This window comes from Camelina sativa, chromosome 5 (genome assembly GCF_000633955.1).
Source record: "Camelina sativa cultivar DH55 chromosome 5, Cs, whole genome shotgun sequence".
Lineage (NCBI taxonomy): Eukaryota > Viridiplantae > Streptophyta > Magnoliopsida > Brassicales > Brassicaceae > Camelina > Camelina sativa.
In genome coordinates, this window is record NC_025689.1 from 31,065,549 (window position 1) to 31,088,602 (window position 23,054).

Here is a 23,054-nt window from a genome sequence, read left to right on the forward strand (position 1 = left end):
AACTTGCATCAAAATTAAAGATTAATTAGATTTGGGTCCATTTTTGCTGGTTGGTTTCAATCTAGACCGGTTTAGGTGAACCAAACATGGTTTACAGAAACCAAGAGAACCAGACTAGTTCTTACAAAAGAACACACCAAAGAAGTGAAGTCAAAGAAGGCATAAAAAGAAAAAGACTGTTAGTTGAGTAGTAGATTGCTCATATGCTTTGGCTGATCAAGAAACAAACCAGATAGAGATATAATAACTCCATAAATGAATTTTTCTTAGAACTTAATTTTTCAGATTCAAAAAAGTAAAATTTAAAAAATGTCGATGTGTTTGGTTGTAGCTTGCATGGTGACATCATGGATCTTCTTGCACATATGGGGACAAAGGAACAAGAGTGGCCCAAAGACTTGGCCTTTGGTTGGAGCAGCGATCGAACAGTTAACCAATTTTGATCGAATGCATGATTGGCTCGTTGAGTATCTTTACAACTCAAGAACAGTTGTGGTTCCTATGCCATTCACTACCTATACATACATAGCAGATCCCATCAATGTGGAATACGTTCTCAAAACCAATTTCTCCAATTACCCTAAGGTGAAAAAAAAAAACATTAACTCTTTTTGTATCAATGGCATATTTGTGTTGTAACTTTCATTAATGTTTTGTTGTTTGATAAGGGAGAGACTTACCATTCATATATGGAAGTTCTTTTGGGAGATGGTATCTTCAATTCAGATGGAGAGCTTTGGAGGAAACAGAGGAAAACCGCGAGTTTCGAATTCGCTTCCAAGAATCTAAGAGATTTCAGTACTGTAGTGTTTAAAGAGTATAGTCTCAAGCTCTTCAATATCCTTTCCCAAGCATCTTTCAAAGACCAACAAGTAGATATGCAAGTAAGAATCCATCAATCAAATCAAATCTTTAGTAATCTTAGTAAACAGAACATGTTACATTGTAATTATCCTCTTACTTTGATATTTTGACTCTAGGAATTGTTGATGAGAATGACTCTAGACTCCATATGTAAAGTGGGATTTGGTGTGGAGATTGGGACATTAGCTCCAGAGTTACCAGAGAATCGGTTTGCTAAGGCTTTCGATACCGCAAACATTATCGTAACACTTCGTTTCATAGATCCTCTTTGGAAGTTGAAAAAGTTCCTTAACATTGGCTCTGAGGCATTGCTTGGTAAAAGCATAAAAGTGGTCAATGATTTCACCTATTCAGTTATAAGAAGAAGGAAAGCAGAGTTATTAGAGGCACAAAAATCTCCTGCCAACAACAATAACAACAAGGTAACACATTGTTACAACTCAAAATATGAACTTGTCACAAAGTTGTAGTAACATTTTTTTTTCCTCAAATTCCTATGCATGTAACCAGATCAAGCACGATATACTCTCGAGGTTCATTGAGATCAGCGACGATCCAGATAGCAAAGAAACTGAGAAAAGCCTAAGAGATATTGTCCTCAACTTTGTAATAGCTGGAAGAGATACAACAGCAACAACACTCACTTGGGCTATATACATGCTAATGATGAATGAAGATGTTGCTGAGAAGCTCTACTCAGAGCTACAAGAACTGGAAAGAGAAAGAGAAGAAGAGACTACTAACACACCATCGCGAGGTTACGAAACAGAGGATTTCGATTCCTTCAACGAGAGGGTAACGCAATTCGCAGGACTATTGAACTATGACTCCTTAGGAAAACTTCACTACTTGCATGCTGTGATAACTGAAACACTTCGTCTCTACCCTGCAGTGCCTCAGGTAAACTTCACCATGCATATAGAATCCATACAATTTGGAAACATAAAAATGCATACGATCTTTAAAACTATTGTAGGATCCGAAAGGAGTATTAGAAGATGATATGTTACCAAATGGAACAAAAGTAAAAGCTGGAGGGATGGTTACATACGTACCTTACTCAATGGGTCGTATGGAATACAACTGGGGATCAGATGCAGCATCGTTTAAACCGGAAAGATGGCTTAAAGATGGAATCTTTCAGAATGCATCTCCATTCAAGTTCACAGCTTTTCAGGTATTTTATAATCAAATTAAACACATTAATGATATATTTTGTAACATATGAAAAAATGAGTTGTTGTGTGAATATGTAATGTAGGCAGGACCAAGGATATGTTTGGGAAAGGATTCAGCTTATCTTCAAATGAAGATGGCGATGGCGATTCTTTGCAGATTCTACAAGTTCCATTTGGTGCCAAACCATCCAGTCAAGTATAGGATGATGACGATTTTATCCATGGCGCATGGTTTGAAGGTTACTGTATCCAGACGTTCATAGACAATAATAATATATAAACAATTAATACAAGTCAAAATCCATGTGAAAATGATGCAAGAGGACATTATAACTATTTTGTTCTCAAACTAGGTTGTTATTCTCTAGCCTTCATGACAAAGGGACAATTCTCATATCGACATCCATAATATTTTACGGATCTATTGCCCGCTTCGCTTTCTTTTGAACGTTCTTAATATTGTTAGTTGTTGGTTACGTTGTGTTTGAGTTATAAAACCTCTTGTTAAGCTTAGATTATGATGTGTGTATTTTTTCTTGTTGATTAAATCGTTTCCCGTGGATTTGCTCCTAAATGCTAAAATGATAAGATCACTAGTGTGTTGGGATATTAGTTAGTAAAAACACTATATCAAAATTCTATGTTACTGAATCATTTTAAAGATTGAAGTTTTAATGACTTGAAAAGATTTTGGTGAATTTTGTTTGTTTAAAAATATGTTATAATATAAATCATAATAAGTTTTTTAAAGACACTTAAAATCCTCAAAATTATATAAAATTTCATTTAAAAGTTTTAAACTCAAATCAAATCATATAAGTGAATACACATCCCTAAATAATTGGGAAAAATGTCATTTAATATATGAACTTTTAAATTTAGGCAAAAAAAAAGCATGAATTTTGTACGAGACTATTTAATACATGAAGTTTTGTTGACTAGCTATTTAAAACATCAAATATCATTGACCAAGCCAAAATACACATGTCACTAAATGAGATAACGGAGCAACTAATGGTCGTTACTTTACCGTTTAACGACATGTTGTTTTTGGCTTCATCAACGATATTTGGTGTTTTAAACGGTTTAGTCAATAGGACATATTAAATGGTCTGCCATAAAGTTCATGATTTTTTTGCCCTAAATTTGAAAGTATTTGTAGTAAACCAAAATTAGACAACTTAATCATTTTTGTGCTCAGCAAGACGAAAAGACTCTAATCAAATTATGCATAAGTAAAAAATTATGCATTTTGATTTATTTTGTTGGTTCACATTACTCAACACTCTTTGCTTTATACCTCTATACTGTAAAATCAAAATTCATTTAACTATTATACAGTTTAATGTCATTTGTACATATGCACCAAATATCCTTTGCAATAATATTTTCAGTTAGAATTGAAAAATATATAATTTGTTTACATCAATTGAGTTGAAGATATTTTAAACTTGAAAAATTTCATGAATATAATTCATGATGTGCATATTATTTTACAGAAAATGTATAATCTAATATTTATGTAACTAAAATAAATTTCTATATCTTCTCTATTATTTGAGAGATGATTTGTTAAATTTGATAGTGTATTAGTCTCTTAAGTTTTCCAAAAACAAAAAAAATATTCAAAATAATATTTACTTTTGTAAAATTCAATGAGAACCATTGTGCTAAATATTATTTGTCTATTAACAAACAAAAACAATGAGATATACATGTGATCAAAATTCCATAATTACATTTTTATTAAAATATTTCCCAAGTCAATAATGTGCTTACGTGAATTTATCTTTAAAGCATAATATTTTGTTATATTTTTAATTTAACTTTTTGAAGAATATAGGATGATTTTTATTTTGGATGTTCGACTAAGTCATTCAACAATTAGTCATTATTAGTTGAATTAATAAAAAATTAGACTACTTAAGTTAGACAAAATATAATTAAATATATCAATTTTTAAATTTAAATAAAAAAACTATCAACTTTGTGAGAAGCCATTTAATACGTCAACTTTTGTTTGACTAACTATTTTAAATATCAAATGTTATTGACATAGCTAAAAATAACATGTTAGTTGCTCAGTTATCTTAATTAACAATATGTGTATTTTAGTTTATTCAATGATATTTAATGTTTTAAATCGTTAGTCAACGAAATTTTATGTATAAAAAGATTTTATACAAAATTCATGGTTTTTTAGCCTAAATTTGAAAGTTTGTGTTAAATGACATTTTCCCCTAAATAATCTTCGGCCAAACACACAAAAGATTCAATGATGGCGACGACTAGGAGAAGAAGGACTAGGGAATCTTTTCGTATAAGAATATTCGGCCCATTAAGGCCCAAATCTCTCTCTTTTTTTATTCGAATATTTTGCTGCGTTAAGTTGAGGCATCGTCATCGTCATCGTGAAACGTGCAGCTCCGGAAAAAAAAAGAAATAATCACTAAAATAACCAGATCCGATCTGCTGACCCGGTTCCTCGCCGGGATCTTCATCATACGGTAACCGCCGGCGACCATCTTCATTCTTCAGTTGAGGTAATAAATACATCTTCTACTTAAAACTCTGTTTCCGATTAATTTGTATTCTCTCCTTGTTGATGATCTTTCCTGTTTGATCATATTCATGTTCGAGTAAGATGATACTGTTGCTTAAAGGCTTTCTAATGTGATTTAGATCTTCATAGTGTTTTATTATATTTTGAATTCGCGGGAAGTGCGACTACGGATTTGAACTTTTTCAATTTTGTTAGTGAAAACGATGTATAGTTTTTGTTCTACACTTAAATGTTCTCTAGTTCTTCTTAGTTCCTTGGATTAAAATGTACAGAGTAGGAAGGAATCGGACTGGGAATAAGAGTTTCTATCATTCTATGCATTAGAAGAACAATCACAAGTGTTATTGTATAAGATTGAAGAATTTGAAACCTTACGTTTGTTAAATTAGTCAGTTATGGAAGACGTCAAGGGGAAGGAGATTATTGATGATTCTCCCACTGACAACAAGGTTTCAGATGAGGTGGAGACTCCTAAACAGCCATCATCTGAGTCTGAGGTTTGGTACTTTTGAATTGTTTCTTTTACTGTTGGAATTTTAAGAACTTTGAAGAGTTTATTAGGTTGAGGGAACATAGTTACCATCTTGAACTCTTTTGGTTTATTGGGTCATTGTTGGTGTTCCTATAGGAAAATGCGATCAAGAAGAAGTATGGAGGATTGTTGCCGAAGAAGATTCCGTTGATATCCAAGGTTAGCTTAGTTATACCATTGTTACAAAATTAGAAACTATCTTTATACCATTTGAGAAGCTAATTAAGCTGTGTTTCATGTTTTCATTCAAGGACCACGAACGTGCGTTTTTTGACTCGGCTGATTGGGCTTTAGGCAAGGTGTGATACCAACTTTTGTTTTAACTATCCTTGAGTCTCGTCTTTACTTCCTGTTACTGTCTTTCTATGTGTTGTGTAATTTACAAAGAGCTCTTTTAAGTAAAGCCAACAAAAGCTTATTACATGAATTTGACATTTTTAAACAGCAAAAAGGACAAAAGCCTAAAGGACCTTTGGAAGCCCTCCGCCCGAAACTGCAGGTAAAGTGAAAACTCCTCTTCCTTTCTTTTTTTCCATTTTGTTTCCTTGTTTTTTCTCTTTTTGACACTAACATCTGTTCACGCAACAGCCAACTCCGCATCAGCAACCAAGAGCAAGACGAATGGCTTATTCTTCAGGCGATACTGAAGGTAGATTATGAATCCTATAGCCTTGTTTTCTTGATTCCATTGAAATATCACTCAAGTCATTCAACGCAACTTTTGCATCTCATGTGAAAAAATCAGACTCTGAGACTGACAACAACGAATCTCCCGATGACCAAGCCGGCGCATCAGCTGTTGACAACACCAACGTAAAGGAAGATGGAGGCAGCGATGGTGACGCGAAAGACAGCATAAAATCGTGAACAACAAACATATAGATCTCTTGAGGAGCAAACAAACAAACATCACATGTCAATTTACAGAAGAATAAGCGACCAGGTTTGCTTTGCAACGGTTGTAATATCAAAGTCTCTTACCTTATCATACTTGGGATAGCAAAACCTGTATCACACACGAACCTCTGTGGCTCAGAACGTTATATTGGACGATTGCACATGTTTTGCTTTAATGATCCATCAAAGCCCTTCTTTAATGATTCATTACACCTAAACCAAGTTATATACTCATCTGAACAACCAACCTTGACATCTCTATAATTACTGATATTTTTGTTGATGTGACATGAAAGTCCTTGTGAGTTATGACAAAAGCTTGTAACGTCTTACTCAAACAAAGGCTTCATAATATCGGAATTGGGAAAGTCAACTCCAAACACTTTCTTAACCAGTAGCGTCAACTTGCCGCCTTGGTTTTTGTTTCTATTCTCTCTTTTCACCTACTAGTCCTCTTTTCGTTGTTGTTTCCTTCTTGACTTGACATTTCCAAAGTAAGTAACTTTGTTCCCACCATTAAATTGGAGTTTTATGAGACCATGTATGATCTAAGACCCTGATCACTCACCTACCTTGAGGTTGCTACTCATACGGATACTAAAAACCCTTTTTTTCTCGCATGTTCTTCACAATGCTTGGCGTTCAAAGGTAAAAAATCAAATCTATTTTGTTCCCAGATGCATCTAGCATATGCAAACTGTTGATCTTAGAATTCACAAACGAATCTCTATACGTTTATGTCATGATATGATTGTGTCTATTGAATTGATCGCGTCATTCAAGTTGATAGTGTTTAGAGTTTGTGATAAGTCCACATAGAAAAACTTAACAGTTTGGTGTGTGACTGTTATTATGTACATCAGGATGTTCGAGGAGCACATCATTCGCAGAATCCGGTGGTATATTAGGAGGCTCTACTCGTGGTTTCTTAACTTATTGATGCAGTCTTATTGGGATGAGGTTTGTGCTTATGAGCTCAAATTGCATCATTTCATTTGACTTATTCCTCAGTCTTCCTGTTTTGATTTACTCTGTTTCTTTTTTGGTAAGATTGAGGATTGCAAGGTGAAGGTATTTGATAAACTGAGTGAGAAAGCTGAAAAGGTGTTGGAGATTGGTATTGGCTCAGGTCCTAATATGAGATACTATGCTGCTAGTAATGCTAACCTAACTCTTTATGGGTTGGATCCAAATCCCAAAATGAAGAAGTACGCACGCAAATCCGCTGCTAAAGCAGGCTTCAAACCTAAAAGCTTTAGATTCAAGCAAGGAGTAAGTCTTGGTACCGATCCGTTTGCATCCTACATCCCGTTTCTTTTACACAATCCCATGATGTTTGATCTTTTCTGTCATTAGGTAGGAGAAGCTATACCATTAAAAGATAACTCAGTTGATGCAGTTGTTGCTACACTAGTTTTATGTTCTGTCTCTGATGTCACTCAAACACTCAAAGGTAAATTGTTTCTTCCTCCTAAAACCTCATTGCGTAAAAATGTAAGTAACCCTTTTTTCAAAAGTTCCATATGGTAATTTTCAGAAATCAAACGTGTGCTGAGACCAGGAGGGGTTTTCATATTCTTAGAACATGTTGCAGCAGAAGGTACATAAATGTGTGAGAAAGAGACAACTCTTATTCTAAAGGTACATGTTGAATTCTTAATCGGTTGTTGCAGATGGATCGATGTTCAGACGTTTGCAGAAACTGCTGGATCCGTTGCAGCAGAGACTTGCAGATGGATGCCACTTGACAAGAAACACCAGAGACTGCATCTTGGAAGCTGGCTTTAGTGGCAAAGTTGAAATAGAAACTTACTCTATGTGTAGCTTCCCCTGGATAACAAGACCTCATATCTATGGACTAGCTTACAACTGATAACATTTTTGAATGTTGTGAATGCTGTTGTAATGTAACCCATTGCAATGTAGATATATAATGTTCAAAGCATAAATCTAAAAGTGATATATTTTGGGCCATAAGAGTCTTCCGTATAGCCTATAAGTTTTAAGCCCGAGCCCATATGAGACATCGTACTCGTACGTAAGAGATGTCACATGTGAAATGTGTTAGACTCGTACATTATTGGATCTTACATAATATCTCGTCAGTACAATATTTAACTTATTTCTCTCGAAAGGTGCACCACCAAAATCAGCAATATCATATCTAATAATGATATTTGTGGACCAGAAAAAAAAGTATAATAATAAATTTTGGTTGGTCTTTTATGGATGCTACGAGTATTTTTCAATCCGAGCTCTAATAATTGAGTACACCACTATAACACTGATTGATATACTCCCTCTGTTTCACAAAGAGTGTCATTCTGACACATTGCACACAAATTAAGAAAAGTTTGAATTATACAATTTTGCCCCTATTTAATTAGTAATTAATGGTTTAAATTCAATGAAAATAGCTTTGGGTTTAGGGGTAAAAAAGAAAATATAGCATTAAAAAGCACATTGGAAATGTAGAATGACACTCTTTGTGTAACAAATTTTTTTCTCCAAAATGACACTTTTTGTGAAACAGAGGGAGTATTATTTTGGATACAAAACTAAAGCAAGAAAACAAAGAGTTATGGTTGTTGTATTTTTAATTATTATCAAAATATGTTTTAACTATTATGTTCTAAATTTGATATTAATTGTTATTAAAATGTGTTTTAACTATTAGTATGTTCTAATTTGAAATTAGTTGTTATTAAAATGTGTTTAACTATTATGATGTGTTTTAGTTGTTACTAGAATGTGTTTTACTATTATTATACTTTCCAAAATAAAAAAAATAATTCAAATATTAAATCAAGTAAACATCTACTAATTAGATTTTACATTATATGATTCAGCTATTACCCTGAATTTTCAGACGTTAATCTTATCAGCGATTCTTATTTCCTACAAGCTTGTCAAGACAAGGATATACATATTTGATCTAAATCATTATCTATGTAAAATTCATTTATATTAATTAAACAGAAATAAGGTCATTATTTGCACACTGTGTAAACAAGAGAAATTACATTGTTATCTTTATTTCTATATTTTCTATTTCTGTATTCTTTCATTTTTTTTCCCATTCATGTTTCATTTTGTATATGTATATTTTCATTTTTTTTGGCCGGCCAAATTCNTTTTTTTTTTTTTTTTTTTTTTTTTTTTTTTTTTTTTTTTTTTTTTTTTTTTTTTTGACAACAAAAGATCAGCTCAAACGAGCCAATTGGTTGGGAAATTGTTTACAAACAAAACTTGGTGTGGAGATGTACGCGCTTGGCGTGCCAAAGAATCCGCCCTTACATTAGCATTTCTAGAAATTAGAGATAAAGAGAAAGAAGGGAATTCCTCCCTATCAGTCTTGATGTCGTCAAGGTACGCCGAGAACGCTGGCCAGTCGAAAGGGGAAGACACCATCTTCACCAAGTCTGAGCAGTCAGTATAAAAAGCCACCTCTCTGAAGTCATGCCCAATCATGCAGCGCATCGCCCAAAAGAATGCTTCAACTTCAGAATGTAATGGAGATAGACTTCGTCGGAAATTCTTGGCACCCAAAAACGGCAAACCTGTCTGGGCGGAGGTACAACACCATCCAGCACCTACATACAAATCCCCTGCTTTCCAAGATCCATCTATGAAGCAGCGGTATCCCGAAAAAAACGAAGGAAGGGAGGTTGTGGCCACCCTAGCCGGGGTCTCCAAAACTGCTGGAATAGTGGGATATGACACAGGATCGACCTCGACCTAAGCCTGCTGCCACGCTGCAGCTTCTCCCTCTGCTATCCTAACAATATCCTCCGACCGTTCCACAATATTTTCAAAAACACGTACATTCCGTGCTTTCCAAATAAACCACATAAGCCATGGAAACGCCGCAACATGAGCCCCAGGATTCTGCTGTCCTAAAAAATTGTCTTGAACATTTTGGAACAACACTGTGTCTTGAAAAAAACATGGTCGAATTAATTTGTGGACCAGAAAAAAAGTACAATAACAAAGTTTTGGTTGGATATGAACGTGTTATATGCTACAGGTATTTTCCAATCAGTGCTATAGTGGTATCTAATAATTTAGTAGATACCACTATAGCACTGATTGATATATTTCTTTCGAATTAAAAAATAAAGCAATAAAACAAAGAGTTAAGTTGTTAACTTGTTGTATTTTATATTTTTATTTGTTTCAAAATATGTTTTAACTATTATGTTCAAATGTGTTTTAACTGTATTATGATGTGTTTTAATTGTTATTTTCTAATTTAATTGTTATTAAAACGTGCTTTAACTGTATTATGATGTGTTTTAACATCTACTAATCAGATTTTACATAGTATGATTCAACTATTACACTAAGTGTTCAGACGTTAATCTAATCAGCAAATCATAATGTATCAAAAGTTCATCTATATTAATAACATTAGGAGGAATTATATAGGGTATCTATAAAAACATAACCCACTCTCTGTGTTATGGGGATATGAGATTTTAGTCCCTCTCTGTGTCACTATTTTCAATGTGCACAATCAAGTGAAATTACATCGTTATCCTTCTCTCTTTTTTTTTGTTTTCATTCTTTCATTTTCTTTTCTTTCCCTTTCATTCTTTCATTTCTCTTTTCTTTCCCTTTCATTCTTTCATTTTTTTATAGGTATTTTGTTTTTGTTCCATACTTTAACTCGACCCAAGTAATGCCCCAAGAGGCAAAGACTCCCATGCCTTTCTTGATTGGACCAACCGGCACCGGCAGTTTGTTTGCCACGAGTCTTTCAGAAGATTCTCAAATTGTCACGATCCATTAATTTCACAACTCCAAATTAATTTTTAATATTATTTATGTATGATAGTATAATAACTCGTTTAACAAGATAACTATTCATGTAACATATAGTATTATGTAAACTTTTATGATATAAATAAAATAACTATTCATACAAATAACAAAAGAAAATTACACTATATGGTGATAACTAGTGACATCGATCAACTTCAGATGAACAGTACTAACTTGTGGTTGATAAAGAATGTTGACATCAACTTTAGATGAACAGCACTAACGTGTGGTTGATAAAGAGTGTTGACATCAACTTCAGATGAACATAACTAACATATTGTTGATAAAAGTGTGTTGTCGACATTAAAATGAACAGTGATACGATTTTCTTACTTAGTTAAAATAAAAAGAGGCTTTTGATTTGTGTTTTCTTTCTATTTTTTTAGTTACTTATTTTTAAAACTATCATGGTTATAAATCTAATTTTTTAGTCACTAAGGTATATACCTCTCTATATCCTCATAGTCTCTTAAGTTCATCTATATTAATGACATTAGGAAAGAAAACAAATCAAGAAAATTCACATGCTCACCTTTCACGTGTTAAACTAAATTTTCTAGGGAGATGCACCAAGTCAGCAAGGTCTAATTATTATATATTTGTGGACAGAAAAAATGTATAGTGATAAGATTTCTGTTTGTCCATTATGAACGTGTAAATGGATGTAACAGGTTGTTTTCAACCAGCGATGTGGATATGTTTCAGGTTCTTTTGGTAAATTTTAAATAGTTTACTACTTTACTATAAAGAAGCTCGAATTATTGGAACAAGACCATGCCAAAATAATATCTTCTTTATTATTATTATAAAAAGCAAAAAATAAAATACCAAAAATGTAGTGCTATATAATAACAAAGAATGTACTGAAGCGAGTAAGCAGTAGTAGGAGCTATAGCCTAAAACAATGATGATCCTACACTGCACACCTTCCTCACCGATCTCGGTGAACATATTGAAATCATCACCTCTAACAAGAAGAACAACAGTTAGATGTTCTGTCAAAATTCAAAAGAATATCCTTAATGCTATAGATTCTGGCTCCTCAAAGTTCAGCTTATGTCCCTGTGGACGAAAGCATTTCCTAGGAGAACCAACGACCACGACGCCGTTTCTTCCCATCTCTCCCTCCCACGCTTCTCAATCTAGCTCATCGGTTTGTTTCCCAATTTCTCTTTTAAACCAACCTCCGATTCAATTAACTATACTAATCGTAGCTATATATAGAAACATAACGACCATAAGTTATCACTTGCTTATTCTAGATATTCGAATATCCTAGCTCGGTCGCAAACAGATCGAGTATCTATCTATCTTTTGGGATCTATCTAACTACAATAAAATGATCTCTATAAATTAATATTGTCGGGCCTATAACTTTTTATCAAACTTTACAGATATATTTGTCAAACTTAAAAACTAATTTGGAACCAAATAAATGTATAAATTTATAGAGGTTATAGTATTGTATCTAATAGATCTCTACATGTTATTAGGAGGTCTTGAACAAACTGCGTCCTCCAAAGCCAGATTGGTATTTCGAGCTCTATGGATGGTTTAGGAGTTCAGGAATGGAAAGATACGAGAAAGAGGTTAGAGTGACTTCATGAGGTTTGAAATTCATTTTTATCTTTTTGTGTCATGCTTACTTATTATTCCTATATCTTTCCTCTTATGTCAGATTGCGGGTTACAAGAAGAAACTCTTTAGTCAGGTGGGAGACGCAGAAAAGGTTTTGGAGATTGGTATTGGAGCTGGTCCGAACATCAAGTACTACAACACTCTTCCAAACGTATCTATCCTTGGTGTAGATCCAAACCCTAAAATGGAAAGCTACGCGCGAAAATCCGCTATAGAAGCTGGTTTGAAATCCGAAGACTTCAAGTTCATTCACGCGGTAATTAACCGCCTCTTTTATATACTCCTTAAAATCCATCATAATTTTTCATTAATTTTCTCTAATGTTTTTTGTTAATCTTTTTTTGTACATAGGTCGCAGAATGTATACCACTAGAAGATGCATCAGTTGATGCAGTTGTTACAAGTCTCGTTATGTGTTCTGTCACTGATGTCACTCAAACTCTCAGTGGTACTTGTTTACATCCTTTTAAATCAATGGATTGGTATAAGTTATTAAGTTGTTACAAGTTAACAGTGGATTGGTATTTGGAATATTACAGAGATCAAGCGGATTCTAAAACCAGGAGGGCGTTACCTATTCGTGGAACATGTCGCAGCTGAAGGTATATAATATTATCTCTCTTTTGACTTAGGAGCAATCAGTTATAGAGTAATTATGAATGCTTAATCCAAAAAAAATTGTCTTTTATTTTTGGTTGTGTTTGTAGATGGATCATTTCTGAGGATGGTACAGAATATGTTGGATCCAGTGCAACAAGTCGTTGCTGATGGATGTCATCTCATAAGACCCACAGGAGAATCACTTTTAAAAGCTGAGTTCCCTGGTGGTGTAGATATCAACAAGGTTTCTCTTACTAGCTTCTACCACTTGAGCCCTCATATCTACGGAGTCGCGTATAATTAATTATCATTAATTTGCCGACTCTTCTAGAGTCCTCTGTTTCAAGACTATGGTGAATAATAATAATAATAATAATAATAATAATAAAAAAAAGTCTCTTTTTTATGTTTGGAAATAATGAAACAATTTGACTAAGTTCAAATTGAAATTAGTAAGTCTCCCTTATATTGTAAGAGATTGAAAACGTGTAGTTTTCTACTTTGTTTCGTTTCTTTTGTTTGTAATGTGTCAAGTTCTCTATGCTTTGAGTTTAATACAAGTGAGTGAGATTTTTAGATCGTCTCTGTTCTTAACAGACTCTGTTTTTCAAAACTATCAAATTTGTGGATTGATTCTTAGTAATTTGTTACTTAATAATAATAATGCCAATTATTAGAAAAGTTTGTAACTTTATCTGCTATTAATAAAAAAGCCTTGAAAAGGACGTTACATAAAAAGATTTGATTTGTGGACAGAATCTAAAACCCTATCTTCAATATTACTTCACCCTTATGAGTAATTCTGAGTTTTTAACAGTTGAGAATGGCGATCTTGCACTTCTCATCTTCTTCACCGATCTTCTCGACGATCATACATTCACCTCGAAGAAAGATTAGGGCTTTACGAGATTCCGACAAAACCCATAAGAATCTCATTACGACAGATTTTGTCTCATCTTTCAGCTTATGTCCCTGTGGAAGAAGGCATTTCCTTGGAGCTATGCCATTACTTCCCATCTCTCCCTCTCACGCTTCTACCTCAACGGTTCAAGATTCTTTCTTTTCTTCATGATTTGAAATTGGATTTCAAGGTTTATTTCATTGGAATGTCGCAGTTTCTTGATTTCTTGATGTAGAAATCAAGAAATCCCCAAACTTGATGTACAAACTCTTTATAATCAGGAGGATTTGAGAAGACTGCTTTCACCAAAGCCAGATTGGTATGAGGAGCTCTTTGCTTGGTTAATGAATACAGGAATGGAATCATACGAGAAAGAGGTTGGTTTCTTCATTAGTCTAGGATTCTCTTTCTTTTGATCTCTTTGTCATATTATTGTGTTTCTGCTTTTTGTTAGATTTCAGATTACAAGACTAAACTCTTTGATAATTTGGTTGGGAAAGCAGAAAAAGGTTTGGAGATTGGTATTGGTACAGGTCCAAATTTCAAGTACTACACAGCTATTCCAAACGTTTATGTTATTGGTGTTGATCCAAACGCTAAGATGGAGAGTTATGCGCGCAAATCCGCTGCAGAAGCGGGTCTCAAATCCGAAGACTTCACATTCATTCACGCGGTAATCTTCGTGGTATCGATAGACTCATTGATACCTCTTGTGGCATCATCCCCTGATGCTACATTTTTCATGTTATTTTTGCTTTAGCTTGGGGAGTCTATACCGTTAGAAGATGCATCTGTTGATGCAGTCGTGGGGACTCTCGTGCTTTGTTCCGTCACAGATGTCACTCGGACGCTCAACGGTAACTGTTTTACTCTCTTCAAATCCAATATCTTAAGAGAAGAAAACAATGCTTAGAAACAGATTGAATTCTCCGGTTTATTAACAGAGATAAAACGGATACTAAGACCTGGTGGAATTTATCTTTTCATAGAACATGTTGCAGCTGAAGGTACCTATTTCAACTAGATACTTCCATCAGAGTACATAGTAGAGAATTGATATAACTTATAAATCTTAGTGTTTGGATTTTCTTGTTGCTGAACAGATGGTACATTTCTAAGGTTGGTGCAGAATGTGTTGGACCCATTGCAACAAGTTGTTGCCGATGGATGTCACTTGACAAGGCACACTGGAGAATCCATTTTAGAAGCCCGGTTCAATGGAGGTGCAGATGTTAACAAGGCATCCATTTCTAGCGTTGCTTACATAAGCTCTCATGTCTATGGTATTGCTTACAGTTAAAATAAATGTTAATCGATGATGCTGATTGTATATTTCAATGATATATATAAATGTTAATGATGCCTCTGTTGATAAAACAACAATATCTAGTTTAATCTCTGTTAATAAACCGGAGATTTGAATTGTTCATGTTATAATAACATACTTGGTGTCCTTATAGAATAAAACAACATCGAGTTAGATTTGACTCCCAACTAGAACAGCGAGTGCCTCGAAGATTTGTTTATGTTATAATTTAGAACATTCAATATGACTGAAGCATTTGAACTAGATTTTGTTGTTTTATTCTATAAGGACACCAATCTATATAGTATGATGAGTATATTATTGAGAATTGGTGTCCTTATAGAATAAAACAACAATATCGAGTAAACAGCTGACCAGTGCAGTGGCTAATTTTTGGTGGAGTACGAATGGACAGTTCGGGGGAATGCATTGGATTGCTTGGGAACGGCTCTGTTGCAGTAAACAGCTGGGTGGTCTGGATTTCAAGAGTGTAGATGATTTCAATACAGCTCTGCTGGCTAAACAATTGTGGAGACTGATAGATCATCCGTCTCCCTATTTGCCTGGATTTTTAAAAGTAGGTACTATCGGAACTTTGATCCTATGGATCCAATACGATCTTATTCACCCTCGTATGGGTGGAGGAGCATCGTTTCTGTTCGCTCTCTGGTGAATAAAGGACTTATTAAACGAGTTGGCACGGGGATCTCAATTTCTATATGGAATGACCCCTGGGTTCCAGCCCAATTCCCGAGACCAGCCCTAAGTAACGGTCCTTTTAAGGACCCATCTCTACATTTACCGCATTTTATTGATCGTCATACTAATTCTTGGCGTAAGGATCTCCTAACCCAGCATTTTGATCCGTTGGATGTCGTACTGATTGAGGCTATCCCTTTTGGTAGTGGCACAAAGGATGATTATTTAGGGTGGCATTTTACTAAAACTGAGAAATATACGGTTAAATCTGGTTATGAGACAAAACGTTTGGATGTTCAGGGTCCGTTTCGGGCATTGGGCTTTGGGCTAGAGGTTACCCCCCTTCTAGCGAGGGTTTGGCAGGTGCATTGTCCACCAAAATTACAGCATTTTTTGTGGCAGGTTTTATCAGGATGCATATCGGTATCGACTAACTTACGTCGTCGGGGGGTAAGTTGTGATGTTGTTTGCACGCGGTGCGGGATGGAGGAGGAAGATATTAACCATGCCATATTATTGTGTCCGCCGGCTCGACAGGTTTGGGCCTTGGCCCATGTCCCAGTGGGACCACATCTTTTTCCGACGGGTCCGTATATGCTAATATGGATCATTTCCTGGATCCGAAAGGTATGGGCTCACATGTCTCAGCTTTTCCTTGGCTGATGTGGTATATTTGGAAAGCTAGGAATGCTCGTGTTTTCGAGAACCAGGATGAACGTCCGGACGTGGTTGTCCGGGTGGCAGAAGGCGAGGCTTTAACATGGCAGGCTGCTCAGGTGGAAGTCGAGGGAGAGGAGATCCCTTCCATCCCTCCGCGCCTATTATCTGGGAATCGCATGGGAATACCAATCCCTCGGGAATTTACGGGTCATAGGTGTTATGTGGATGGCTCCTGGAAGGCGACAGATGTTTTTGCAGGTGCAGGATGGTGTTGTCACTCGTCACAAAGCTCACCCCCGTTGCTTGGAGCGACAAATTTCAGGCGAAGTTTATCCCGTTATATGTTGAGGTTGAAGCTCTCCTCTGGGCGATGCGCTGCATGATAGGACATGACTTCCGGGATGTGACTTTCCTTACCGACTGCTCAAACTTGGTGAAGATGGTGTCTTCTCCTACTGATTGGCCAGCTTTTGCAACATACCTCGACGACGTTCAGATGGACATGGAGGAGTTTTTTTCCTTCTCTTTGACTTATGTCCCAAGACAAGCTAATGTACGAGCGGATTCTTTAGCACGCCAGGCGCGTATGTCCCCGCATCATGTTTTATTTGTATATGAGTTTCCTCCAAATTGGCTCGTTTGAGCTGATTTCTTTTGTTGACAAAAAAAAAAAAAAAACTCTTTAAATCAATGTTTAACCTCTATAAAACATAATAAACATAGATTCTCTCATATTAGGAAAATGTTTAAATGTATAAACATTTATTTATATTAATATAGCATATCAATTTGTAATAATTTTTTGTAGTATTTGTTAATTTTTTATTTATAGAAAAGTTGATATATTTTAAATTTTATATAATAAATAACCATACCAAAAAACAGGAGTGTTATTTTGAGAAATTGCTGTAAGAAATTTTGAGATTCCTACAGTAGTAAAAAAAAAAATCGTAGATTATGTTATTGTTAATTAAAAAAACAATATTTTAATTTAAGAAAATTTAAAAAATATAATCAAAACTATTATGCATACAACCACGCATTGCGTGGACTAATTACCTAGTATACATAAAAGTAAGGTTTCAATCTCTCCTTATTGGTCCATTTGACATTTTTCTTTAAAATTAATATTTGTTTTTAATTAAACAACACCTTTAATTATGTACATTAATGCATACTTTTAATTAATTCTTTACTACTAAATTGTAACTGAAATTACATAACTTATGAATTGATTTTTTCTCATCCATTCATTTTCATTTAAACATACTATTAATTATAATTATAACTCTTCTAATTTAATTATTTTTAAAATGTAACTTCTATAACTTTTTTCCTATAAATAACCATTCTCACATTCTCTACCACCATATTCCAAATCCTAAATATTTTCTTTGTTTTTTTTTATAATGTTCTTGCATAGGTTGAAAACCCAATTAAGAGTTTGATTATATTTTTTGTTTACTATATATTTTACATTGTTTTGAATTTTATTGTTTCTTAGTTTTATGTACTTCTTCTATTCTTCTTTGTTTTCTTATATTATTTTGATTTAATATACATATGTATTCTAATATGTATAACAAAATTTTGATGACCACAATAATATTTTGGTTATAACCATCTCATAATAAGGGAACTTTAGATGTTTGATTAGTTCTTACAAATTCATGTATATTTATTTTATTTTTAAAATTTGAAATGTTCTCATGAAAGAAATTTTTGTAATATAATTATCAAATCCAATTTTCTTACTTCTCTCTTACCTCCAATAAAGTTGTAATACATATATTTTAGAATACTCATCATTATATTTAGTTTGTGATTCAACATATAATTATATTAAAGGAAAAATGTTTGTTAGCTACTTGAAGTATACGCCAACACATAGCCCCACATACAAACAATATAAATGTCTTATTAACTACGTCAACTAGTGTCATCACATAAGGACATCCATAAACAAACATAGGTTATGTGTACAACACCATAAACATTCAACTCCGGTGGTTGGTTGGCCGGAATCCGGCATTGACCAGTGTTGACCGACATTGACCATTGTTAACCGGCGTTGACCTATTGACCAGCGTTGACCAGAAATTTTTTTTTTCTTTTTCCTAAAAATAATATTTTTTTTTGTTTTCGTGTATTTTTGATAAATAAATAAAAAATTAAATTATTTTTATAATTTACAAAAATAAAATATAACAACAAAAATTTATACAAAAAAAATACAAGACAATTATATACCAAAAAAAAAATATTAAAAATTATCTGACAAACAAAATTTATGGTATATCTAGTAACTAATTTTGTTAATACAGAAAATATACAAAAAATAATATAATAAAACTATACCACCAAAATTTTATGTATAGTAGATTTTTTTCATAAAACTATAACAAATATATACCTTTTCTTTTCAAAAATCATTTTATTTTGTATTTTCGAAGGTGGGAATTTTAAATATATATATATATATATATACTTATTTATAAGATTATGTCATTTGAAATATATCCAAGACATTGCCAACTATTTCTTTATTTTTAATAAGAAGAAGAAAGGAAGAAAATAATGAAAATTGTATTTATTTACATGAAAGACATATATCTAGAAGATACTTAAAAAACAAAAGTTGATTTTGTAAAATCAAAGGTTGGTCTTGTAAAATAAAAAAAATAGTTGGCAATGCCTTGGATATATTTCAAATGACATAATCTTATAAATAAGTAAAAAGAAAGAAGATATATTTAAAATCCCCACCTTTGAAAATACAAAACAAAAAATGATTGTTAAAAGGAAAAAGTATATATTTGTTATAGTTTTATGAAAAAATCTACTACACATAAAATTTTGTTGTATAACTTTTTGTTGTTATATTTTGTTTTTGTAAATTATACAAATCATTTATCTTTTTATTTATTTATCAAAAATACATGAGAAAAAAATTCTTAATTTTAGGAAAAAAGAAAAAAATATTTTTTTTGAATCTTTTTCTGGTCAACGCCGGTTAACACTGGTCAACGCCGGTTAAAACTGGTCAATGTCGGTCAACACTGGTCAACGCCAGATTCCGGCGAATCAACCACCGGAACTGAATGTTTATGGTGTTGTACACATAACCTATGTTTGTTTATGGATGTCCTTATGTAATGACAATAGTTAACGTAGTTAAGAAAACATTTATATTGTTTGTATGTGTGGCTATGTGTTGGCGTATATTTCAAGTAGCTGACAAACATTTTTCCTATATTAAAATCATTATTTTTAAATTTAATCAAATATGTACTTTAAGGATTTTGCTATATAAAAAATCAGTTTGATATTTATTTTCTTTCCAGCTTTTACTACAAGGATAAAAAATTAAAACTAAGCCTAGCAATACAACTTAAATTAAGGGGAATATGATATGTCTATATTTTGTCTCTCCTTAGCCTATTTTTATCATGCATTTAGCTAGGATAACTCATTGGTTTGCATCGTATTCTAGTTTTTTCTATACACTTTGCACGTCTAGGTAGTTCTTGCATCATCCTTGCATATATTGTGCATTTTGGAGTATTTCAAGTATTTCGGAGACGTTGGAAGCCATTCTCGTCCGAGCCATTGTCACCATCTCCGTTTCGTCCGAGCCATTGTCTCCATCTCCGTCTCATCCGAGCGATTGTCACCATCTCCGTTTCGTCTGAGCCATTGTCACCATCTCCGTCTCGTCCGAGCCATTGTCACCATCTTCGTTTCGTCCGAGCCATTGTCACCATCTCCGTCTCGTCCGAGCCATTGTCACCATCTCCGTTCCGTCCGAGCTATCCGTCCAAGCCATGCTCCTCAGCCTTCCATCCGAGCTATGATGACATTGGATTCCATTCGACGCACATGGACTTGATCGCACATGTCGGGAAGAAAGACGTTTGGTTTCACATGCTTCAGGAGATTACCGAACCGACGCTTTACCTTGTCGTTTTAAGTTTTAGGGCTTTCCATGTTGGACTACTATATATACATTTTGTTAAGTCTTTGCGGAGACATCTTATCTTTTAATCTCGTTTTCGTTCCCAGAAGGTTTTTAACCTAGCATCCAAAACACGTTCTCAGACTTGTATTCCGATATCGTTGAGATTTATTGAGATTTTGCATTTGATTCCTTCTACAAAGTTGTTAATCTTATTTTTATCTATCTTATTATGCTTGATTCAATGATTTCTGTGTTTGCATCCTTGACTATGATTTTCGGATCTGAGTAGTGTGGTAGTTCCTGAGGATGGGATAGATTAGGTGGAGGATCTTAGGATGTAGAGTGTTTAAGCTTTGATTGTAAAATTCCCTTCTGGACTAGAGTTAGAATTACTTGTTTCTCTCTGATCAATTGGAACTAGGTTCGAGACATTTCCGCACCCAAAAGGTGTTTGATGAAATGTCTGACCAACTAGTGCCAGAGACTTACGTTCCTAGCCTAAGAGATTAGTTGTCTAGGATGTTTGTTGACACGAATGAACTTGTCTGTCATGCCTGCTCGACCACGTTTCTCTAGCGAGAGCTAGGTATGGAAGTGGTTGCGTCTGAGTAGCTTTTGCCAAGAGATTGGATTAGCTAAGTTGTGATGTTCATTGTTTAGGGATACTTTGCTTATGGTATGTTAAACACTCCTTAGACTAGAATACTCCACCGACATCAATTACCCCATCCTTAGGACTTCTTTCTTTCTGATTTTATTACATTCTTGGAACTGTTTCGTTTGTTCATGCTTAGAATCGTTTGCGTTTTTATTCACTTTCGCTTCTTGTCATGCATTCTTGTTTCTTGTTCTGTGACTCATTTCCATTTCGCATTTTGATCATTCTAGGACTCTTAGATAAAAACACTCTTTGAATTGGCTTAACTTGTGATTCCTTGATTGCATCTTGATTGCTAGCAACATCCCATTTGGATTGACACCTTAAATACTACAACACTTAAGGTTAATTGAACCTGCTAGGAGACACAAAAATCTTAGTATCAATTTGGCGCCGTTGCCATTTGGGATTCGTATTGTTACATTTGAGATTTCAAGTTTTGCAAGATTAAGTTCTGTTACACTTATCATTCTGAGTACTGACTTGTTTTGGTTGTTTGCTTGTTTGTTTTGCATCTCAGGAACCTGTTGATTGCAACCTTGCATGCACACCAGATCAAGAGGGCATCAGAATCTCCTTCCTGTGATCGACGAAATCAACCGGTTGCAACGCCCACGACAAGCTCGTCAACCCGTTGAGCATCTCGCACACGTCACTATGGAACAACAGCATGAACCACATCAGGGACCGCGAAACATTGGTGCTGGGGATGCACCGAACACTCACACTCAACGTGCTGGAATCGTCCCTCCCGCCGTGCCGAACAACAACTTCGAGATCAAAAGTGGTCTGATTACCATGATCCAAGGAAACAAGTTTCACGGGTTGCCTATGGAGGATCCACTCGACCACTTGGACGAGTTCGACCGTCTTTGTGGTCTCACCAAGATCAACGGCGTGAGTGAGGACGGTTACAAGTTGCGCCTCTTCCCTTTCTCCCTGGGAGACAAGGCTCATCAATGGGAGAAAAACCTTCCCAAGGGATCAATCACCACCTGGGATGGCTGCAAGAAGGCATTCTTGGCCAAGTTTTTCTCTAACTCCAGAACAGCACGTCTCAGGAATGAGATTTCCAGCTTCACTCAGAAGAGCTCAGAATCATTCTGTGAAGCCTGGGAGCGTTTCAAGGGTTACTGCAGCCAGTGTCCACACCATGGTTTCAGCAACGAGTCACTGCTGAGCACTCTATACCGTGGTGTACTTCCAAAAATCCGCATGCTGCTTGACACTGCTTCTTACGGTAATTTCTTGAACAAAGACGTTGAGGAAGGATGGCAACTGGTTGAGAATCTCGCTCAGTCTGACGGCAACTACAATGAGGATTATGACCGCACAGTTCGCGGCGACGCTGGGTCTAAGGAGAAGTACAAGAGGAACCTTCAGAATGTCAATGACAAGCTTGACCGCCTCTTGCTAAGTCAGCAGCAGACTGTCCATTTCGTATCTGAGGGTGACCCTTTTCAAGTTCAGAATGGGAATTGTGAGCAGTCTAAAGCAATCAACTACGTCCAGAATCAAGGTGGATACAACAAGGGTTATAACCCCTACAAGACGAACCCCAATTTGTCTTACTGGAGCACCAATATTGCAAATCCACAAGATCAGGTGTACCCTCCTTAGCAGCAACAACAAGGTATGCAAAAGCCTTTTGTTCCTTACAATCAAGGATTCATGCCTAAGCAACAGTTCCAGTAAAGTTTTCACGCTCCTTTCGGACCACCACCAGGATTTTCAGCTCAACAAGTTCAACCTACTCAAGCTCCAGATCAAGAAATG

General features: G+C 34.9%; 5 protein-coding genes across 8 annotated transcripts; all 5 read left to right on the plus strand.

The window, feature by feature from the left end:
* On the plus strand, positions 175–2,584 carry LOC104788010 (cytochrome P450 704B1). The gene is made up of 6 exons (XM_010513685.2): positions 175–585; positions 669–884; positions 981–1,286; positions 1,375–1,764; positions 1,841–2,041; positions 2,126–2,584. The coding sequence occupies exons 1-6, from the start codon at positions 310–312 to the stop codon at positions 2,303–2,305; spliced, it is 1,569 nt and encodes a 522-aa protein (XP_010511987.1). The 5' UTR covers positions 175–309; the 3' UTR covers positions 2,306–2,584.
* Positions 4,436–6,222, plus strand: LOC104788012. 2 transcript variants are annotated; one of them, XM_010513687.2, is made up of 7 exons: positions 4,436–4,585; positions 4,995–5,102; positions 5,234–5,296; positions 5,389–5,436; positions 5,583–5,636; positions 5,726–5,786; positions 5,883–6,222. In XM_010513687.2, the coding sequence occupies exons 2-7, from the start codon at positions 5,001–5,003 to the stop codon at positions 6,002–6,004; spliced, it is 450 nt and encodes a 149-aa protein (XP_010511989.1). In that variant the 5' UTR covers positions 4,436–4,585; positions 4,995–5,000; the 3' UTR covers positions 6,005–6,222. The 2 variants fall into 2 exon arrangements, with proteins under 2 accessions (XP_010511989.1, XP_010511990.1); XM_010513688.2 differs by having other exon boundaries at positions 4,999–5,102.
* On the plus strand, positions 6,358–8,008 carry LOC104788011 (methyltransferase-like protein 7A). 2 transcript variants are annotated; one of them, XM_010513686.2, is made up of 6 exons: positions 6,358–6,682; positions 6,898–6,994; positions 7,085–7,306; positions 7,391–7,487; positions 7,572–7,634; positions 7,708–8,008. In XM_010513686.2, exons 1-6 carry the CDS (start codon positions 6,654–6,656, stop codon positions 7,905–7,907), a joined length of 708 nt encoding a protein of 235 aa, XP_010511988.1. In that variant the 5' UTR covers positions 6,358–6,653; the 3' UTR covers positions 7,908–8,008. The 2 variants fall into 2 exon arrangements, with proteins under 2 accessions (XP_010511988.1, XP_019101641.1); XM_019246096.1 differs by having other exon boundaries at positions 7,724–7,905.
* Positions 11,724–13,672, plus strand: LOC104788014 (methyltransferase-like protein 7B). Its single transcript, XM_010513691.2, has 6 exons — positions 11,724–12,011; positions 12,352–12,447; positions 12,537–12,752; positions 12,848–12,944; positions 13,036–13,098; positions 13,204–13,672. The coding sequence occupies exons 1-6, from the start codon at positions 11,763–11,765 to the stop codon at positions 13,398–13,400; spliced, it is 918 nt and encodes a 305-aa protein (XP_010511993.1). The 5' UTR covers positions 11,724–11,762; the 3' UTR covers positions 13,401–13,672.
* Positions 13,771–15,431, plus strand: LOC104788013 (methyltransferase-like protein 7A). 2 transcript variants are annotated; one of them, XM_010513689.2, is made up of 6 exons: positions 13,771–14,141; positions 14,279–14,374; positions 14,452–14,670; positions 14,758–14,854; positions 14,942–15,004; positions 15,101–15,431. In XM_010513689.2, the coding sequence occupies exons 1-6, from the start codon at positions 13,920–13,922 to the stop codon at positions 15,295–15,297; spliced, it is 894 nt and encodes a 297-aa protein (XP_010511991.1). In that variant the 5' UTR covers positions 13,771–13,919; the 3' UTR covers positions 15,298–15,431. The 2 variants fall into 2 exon arrangements, with proteins under 2 accessions (XP_010511991.1, XP_010511992.1); XM_010513690.2 differs by having other exon boundaries at positions 15,074–15,160.

Coding starts and splice junctions, on each gene's coding strand:
- LOC104788010 (XM_010513685.2), top strand. CDS start 310: ATGTCGATGTGTTTGGTTGTAGCTTGCATGGTGACATCATGGATCTTC. Junction 586..668: donor ATTTCTCCAATTACCCTAAG/GTGAAAAAAAAA, acceptor TTGTTTGATAAG/GGAGAGACTTACCATTCATA. Junction 1,765..1,840: donor TCTACCCTGCAGTGCCTCAG/GTAAACTTCACC, acceptor AAACTATTGTAG/GATCCGAAAGGAGTATTAGA.
- LOC104788012 (XM_010513687.2), top strand. CDS start 5,001: ATGGAAGACGTCAAGGGGAAGGAGATTATTGATGATTCTCCCACTGAC. Junction 5,103..5,233: donor AGCCATCATCTGAGTCTGAG/GTTTGGTACTTT, acceptor GTGTTCCTATAG/GAAAATGCGATCAAGAAGAA. Junction 5,637..5,725: donor CCCTCCGCCCGAAACTGCAG/GTAAAGTGAAAA, acceptor TTCACGCAACAG/CCAACTCCGCATCAGCAACC.
- LOC104788011 (XM_010513686.2), top strand. CDS start 6,654: ATGTTCTTCACAATGCTTGGCGTTCAAAG. Junction 7,307..7,390: donor GCTTTAGATTCAAGCAAGGA/GTAAGTCTTGGT, acceptor TTCTGTCATTAG/GTAGGAGAAGCTATACCATT. Junction 7,488..7,571: donor TGTCACTCAAACACTCAAAG/GTAAATTGTTTC, acceptor GGTAATTTTCAG/AAATCAAACGTGTGCTGAGA.
- LOC104788014 (XM_010513691.2), top strand. CDS start 11,763: ATGATGATCCTACACTGCACACCTTCCTCACCGATCTCGGTGAACATA. Junction 12,012..12,351: donor CTTCTCAATCTAGCTCATCG/GTTTGTTTCCCA, acceptor ACATGTTATTAG/GAGGTCTTGAACAAACTGCG. Junction 13,099..13,203: donor GGAACATGTCGCAGCTGAAG/GTATATAATATT, acceptor TTGTGTTTGTAG/ATGGATCATTTCTGAGGATG.
- LOC104788013 (XM_010513689.2), top strand. CDS start 13,920: ATGGCGATCTTGCACTTCTCATCTTCTTCACCGATCTTCTCGACGATC. Junction 14,142..14,278: donor CTCACGCTTCTACCTCAACG/GTTCAAGATTCT, acceptor CTTTATAATCAG/GAGGATTTGAGAAGACTGCT. Junction 14,375..14,451: donor TGGAATCATACGAGAAAGAG/GTTGGTTTCTTC, acceptor GCTTTTTGTTAG/ATTTCAGATTACAAGACTAA.